This window comes from Propithecus coquereli, unplaced genomic scaffold, assembly GCF_000956105.1.
Source record: "Propithecus coquereli isolate 6110/MARCELLA unplaced genomic scaffold, Pcoq_1.0 Scaffold107, whole genome shotgun sequence".
In the NCBI taxonomy this organism is placed as follows: Eukaryota; Metazoa; Chordata; class Mammalia; order Primates; family Indriidae; genus Propithecus; species Propithecus coquereli.
Genome location: NW_012134636.1, coordinates 2,455,658 through 2,461,043, shown reverse-complemented (window position 1 = coordinate 2,461,043; position 5,386 = coordinate 2,455,658). Strand labels below are relative to the sequence as shown.

At 40.9% G+C, this 5,386-nt stretch overlaps 1 protein-coding gene across 1 annotated transcript in view; it reads left to right on the top strand.

Annotated features, from left to right (window-relative positions):
- Window positions 1–5,386, top strand: part of SUMF1 (sulfatase modifying factor 1) — a 116,258-nt gene that overhangs the window by 102,529 nt on the left and 8,343 nt on the right. Inside the window, exon 8 of the mRNA XM_012647269.1 lies at window positions 3,704–3,763. Coding sequence (XP_012502723.1) covers window positions 3,704–3,763 — 60 coding nt within the window. The remainder of the gene's footprint in view (window positions 1–3,703; window positions 3,764–5,386) is intronic.

Sequence of the window (5,386 nt, the reverse complement as noted above, 5' to 3'; positions counted from 1 at the left end):
AAAAAAAAATGATAATGCGCTATACCCGTACAGAAGTGCCTCATTCTTTTTAATGTGTGTCTAGTATTCCACGCTATGCATCGTGTCCAATAACAGTCTTAAATGTAACTCTTTGCCGATTGACGGGAATTTGTCAAAGGTTTTCCCACTTTCCTTGTCAGGTGTTGGGTATGACAAAGAGGGAAGGGGAAGTGTCTGTCTGGACTACACAGAATGTCATTGTTGATGCGCCTGTGAAATGTGTCCTGGCAGCCCTGAGCAAGCTGGTCACCCCTCTTCGTGCAGGCTCATTCCTCACTGAACAGCCCGTCTCGCTGATGCGTGGTTCCGCGGTATCTGTGGAGTTCCTTCTTCACCAAAGACTTTTATGCCTTCCCTGGTGTTTTCAACAGGGTCAGATTTCTTTGCAGCAACACTTAGAGTGTTGCTTCTTAATCTCTTCCTGAGAACTTTAGCTGCACCTTGGCCTTTTAAGATTATTGGGACTGACGTGTAGAAACCTGTGTTTTTTGCTGTTCCTTGCACTCATGCAAGCATTGGAGGCCTGTTATTAGTAGTATTTTGGTGTCTGTGGGACTAGAGCAGTTGTGGGCAGTGGTACCTTTGAAATCATTCATGTTGGTTCCTGCGTGGGTGTGGGCGGAGTCCCTGCGTTCCACGAGTTTTTCCATGAGACTCCGGTGTGCCAGTCAGTGGTGCAGGTAGGTGGTGGGGCACTGCAGCCTCTCTCCTTGCCGGGGTATGTGCACAGACAGATGAGCTGTTCAGACATGACTGGCAATAGCCACTTAAGTTGTTTTAGCCTGCGGTAATAATCTTGATCATGAGAGACACTGTTAATTTTGATTTATTGATTTTTCTTTCACAAATGGAAATGGAGACACCCCCTCCCCCAGGTTAGTCGGCTAGGGCAGCCCTAACAAATCACCCCAAACTTGGTTGGCTTGAAACAACAAAAACTTACTCTCTCTCAGTTCTGGAGGCTGTCAGTCTGAAATCAAGGGCTGGCAGGGCCACACCCCCTCTGGAGTGTGAGTGAGGACCCTTCCTTACCTCCTCTCTTGCCAAGGACTCTCAGGAGTCCTTGGCATCCTTTGGGTGTAGCCACCGCATTCCACCCTCTGCATCTTCACCTGCCTTCTGTGTGTGTCTGTGAACTCTCCTCCTCTCATAAGGACACCTGTCATTGCATTTAGGGCCCCCCATAATCCAGGATGACATTAATTCATATTAATTACAAAAATTATAAATCTGCAAACTCCCTATTTCTAAATAAGATCACATACCAAGGCTGTGAATGAACATGAATTTTGGGGACACTATTCAACCCAGTATACCCTGCTAGTAATTTTTCTGTTTTTTTGGCAAAATGGCAAGTATTTCAAACAGTTGTAGCTATTCCTTTATCATGTTGTTTTTCAGCAAAAACAGTTTTATTTGTAAGAACCAGTTGAGCAGTCACCTAAATTGCAGACTGTTTTAACTGCTGCAGTTGTGTTAGCAGGGGTGACTCTCGTTAGTGCTTGTGTCACATGATGAGTGTCATTTATTGAGTGCAGACTTAGTTCATTGGAGTTGGTGGTGAAAGAGAACTATTTTGTCCTCATGCCATCCCATTGGCAGATCAGCTCCTTCTTGTTCCTGGATCTAACTTGACAAAAGAATTTTATCTTGCATGCTAGCAGATACTGTGAGAAACTTTATGAGAATTTAAACTGTCATTTGATGCATTGTAACACAGCATGGAGAAAACCACCTGAAGCAGTGTAGTGCAAGAATTCTCAAGCAAGAGTCTTACTGTAGGAGAGTGTGGCCATTATATGGGACAGTTACAGTTAATGATTACTTCATTTATGCTATAGTGGATTCTTAGTGGTTATCTTACTTCTATAGAATAAACTCACCCAACAAATTTTGATGTAATGTCTGTCAGATTCTAGACATTCCTAGGAAGAAAGCTGTGCTGCTAGCTGTTATTTTCATATGTAGCTTTTCACATTTGCAGCTTGTCTGTTTATAATCAATGAGTTTACTAACATAACATTAAGCATTTAAGGCCTTGGAAATACTGTGGCCCTGCAAAGGAAGGAAGACTAGCCAATGACAGTTTCTAAGTACAGGCGGTCCCTGTCGGTTTGACTTAAAATTTTTTAACTTTACAGTGGTACAAAAGCGATATGCATTCAGTAGGAACTGTACTTTGAGTATCTTTACAACCATTCTGTTTTCCACTTTCAGTTCAATATTCAGTATATTACATGACATATTCAGTTCTTTATTATAAAATAGGCTTTGTGTTAGATGATTTTGCCCAACTGTAGGCTAACGTAAGTGTTCTGAGCACATTGAAAGTAGGGTAGGCTAAGCTATGCAGTTCTGTAGGTTAGCAGTCAGGACAGGACGTAATCCCATCCTAAATTAAGGAGCACCTGTACCTGGAAGGTAGTTAACATTTGCAAGACAGTGCATTGCCATGCTTAAGAAAACGTGGTTCTTTAACTTCTGCCCTTGACAATACCTGGTGGACAGGAAAAGGGGAAACTAAGATAGAAGGGGGAGTGTCCAGGCTTCTCTTGTTTTCAGTAAGCAAAGAATAAGACAGCTGTGTGATTGGTTGTCTTCTTGAACAACAAAGGAAAACAAAGAAATCATTATCTCCTCAGCCTCCCTTGATTGGTTCTGGCTTATCAGAGCTTCTTGGTACCTCTCAGATTCTCTTTGCAGGGCTGATCTGATGTTGAGGCTTTATCTTGGCAACTGAAGCCTTAGGATTTTCATTTCTATTGCAGTTTTATCTGAGCCCTCCCTAGGAAAAGAGCCTTGCTTTTTGGCTGGCTCTGTATGGATCTCAATTCTCCTTACAGCGATAGTCGCCACTCCTTCCTGCCTCCTTTTAGGCACTGCTCAGTTTCCTACACTTCTGGTCTCTTAGTGGGAGCACAGTGCAGTGTTTCAGAGAATGGACTCTGGAGCAAAACTGCCTGGCTGTGCCACTTGTCACTTATATAACTTACTGCTGAAATTATATGGAGAGCACCTAAATTAATATTGGCAAATTGTTCAGAACCATACCTGGTTCATAGTAAGTGCTATACAAGTCTTTTTTTAAAAAAAGAGAAACTATGTTCTGCATCTTGATTGTGGCGGCAGTTACATGACTATACATTTGTCAAAACTGATCAGAAATGTGCATTTTAAAAGGGTAGATTTTACTGTATGTATAATAAAGTATACCTCAATAAACCAGACCTAAAATTTTTTACAAGGATAAAAAGTACTCCTTTCTTCAGTCGGGAAAGGGTTTATTAGGTGTGCCCAGTGGGATTATAAAAACATATAATTCAAAGAGGCTTGTGAGTTTTGTTGAGCAAAGCAGTGATCAGGCAGGACAAATTTGCATATCGGCACAGCAGGGTCAGAGGTGCTGCCAAGCAGTCAGGCAGGCAAGAAATGCTGGAGGGCCTGTAGCCAGGAAGACTTCACCAAAGAGTGGGAACTTGGGGTGGGCCTTAGGGTATGGGTAGGATTGGGGGAGATGGGCATTTGGGAGGGTCCGTGGGTGTAGGTACAAGGCCCAAGGGCAGAATGCATGTGGAGAGTTTAGGAAACCATGAGAGAGCTGATTGGATCAAAATGGACTGTCCGGCTATGTGAGCGGCAGTGTGGTCTCTGGACTAACCGATTCTTTTCTCTTTATCTATAGAAAGGGCCCCCTTCTGGGAAGGACCGGGTGAAGAAGGGTGGATCGTACATGTGCCATAGGGTAAGTCATGTCACTTAACTCTGTTTTGGTGTTCTAATAGCAGGTTTATGGATCCATTGTAAACAATAGCCCCCAAATGTCCCATTTACTTCTGCTAATGCATATCTGTTCCCACTGAAACTGGAAAAAAGTAGGACATTCATCTTAAGTTTGATTCCAAGCATGGGGAAAAGTGGCACAAGAAGCAGAAGTTGTGGAGATGACCTGTTGTCAACCAGATGCCATCTGTCGAATCCTGCCCCTTTGAGAGAACTTTGTTGTCCCATGAACTAGAGGTGAGGGTGGGGCTATATACTTTTTTCAGTATGTAAGTCTGGAAGCACGCCCTTAATTTATTTGAGACTCCTATAAATTTGCGGGTTCTCTGTTGAGATTCAGGTGAGAGTTATAAAGGGAGGGTGGTTTGTGATGTATGGAAGTGGAAGCATCCTGAGTGTTGTAGGTATAAAGTATGTGCCTTGTGAAATAAGCAGCCTTTTCAGAGAGTGTTTCTGCTCTTTGGGCTATGATTTTATTGTCAGAGCTGGCTGTTCTTGGTTAGTTTCAGTGACCCGGTGTTTTATAAGTAAACTTTATAAGGAATTTGGAAATTGAATACCATCTCCTGTTTTTTTCTTCAAGTCATATATTTTTAACGTCTACAGCACTTTAGTTTATCTCTGTGCAAAGATGGTATTTTGCAGATTGTTATTGCCAAAAGTTTCCCAAGGTAATACACTTAGTCCAGGCACTTTGAGACTTAAAACCACATATAATGGCTCCAAATTCAGTTACTAATTTGATGATGGTGGCATTATCAAATTTTGCTTGAAAACAGTGGTTCTTAAACTTTATTGGGCATTGGAATCATTTGAGATCTTTAAAAAATACTGATGCCTGGTTCCCTGCTTATCCCCATTCCGATTTGATTTTTCTGGAGTATGACCTGAACATCGGGTTTTTTAAAGCTCTCAATGTAATGAAAACAGAGAGCAAAGTTTGGGAACCACTGGCCTAAAGAGAATCCCTCTAGATTGTACGTGTGAGTTTGTTGGTATGTGTGTCTTCTGCATCTAACTTAGAATTTTTAATCCAGTGATTCAGGTGAATGTTCATAGAGTTGAGTTCAATTTATGCTTTGTACTTACTTTCATAACAAGATATAGACAAATTATCTTTATAAAATCCCATTTTTATTTTAAATTAAAAGCATTGTCCCAGGTCTTTCCAGTATATTTACATGTTCATATATACATCAGAGTCTTTCATCCCAGATTGTTTCTCTAATTGAAGTTGTTACAACAGTTGTACTTGGATCTTGCTGGACATCCAAACTTCTGTGAAAAACAGTTGAATCGCTCTTTGTACAATAGTATCTCAAAATCCGAATTGCTACCAGTTATGTCTCTGACATATGGCACTTTTCTAAATTGAGAATCCATTTACTTTCTAAGTAATTGGGGACCAGAAGATTTTTCGTCAAGAATAAATGGGGAAAATGAAGCTTGTAAAAGACATTTTCAACAAACACTAAATAACAAATAACACTAAATCATCCTAATTCCATGCATATGAATGTGTCTAATGTTTTATAGTTTTTATTAATAGCTTGTTTTTAATCTGTATTTTCATAAGCTTTCCACT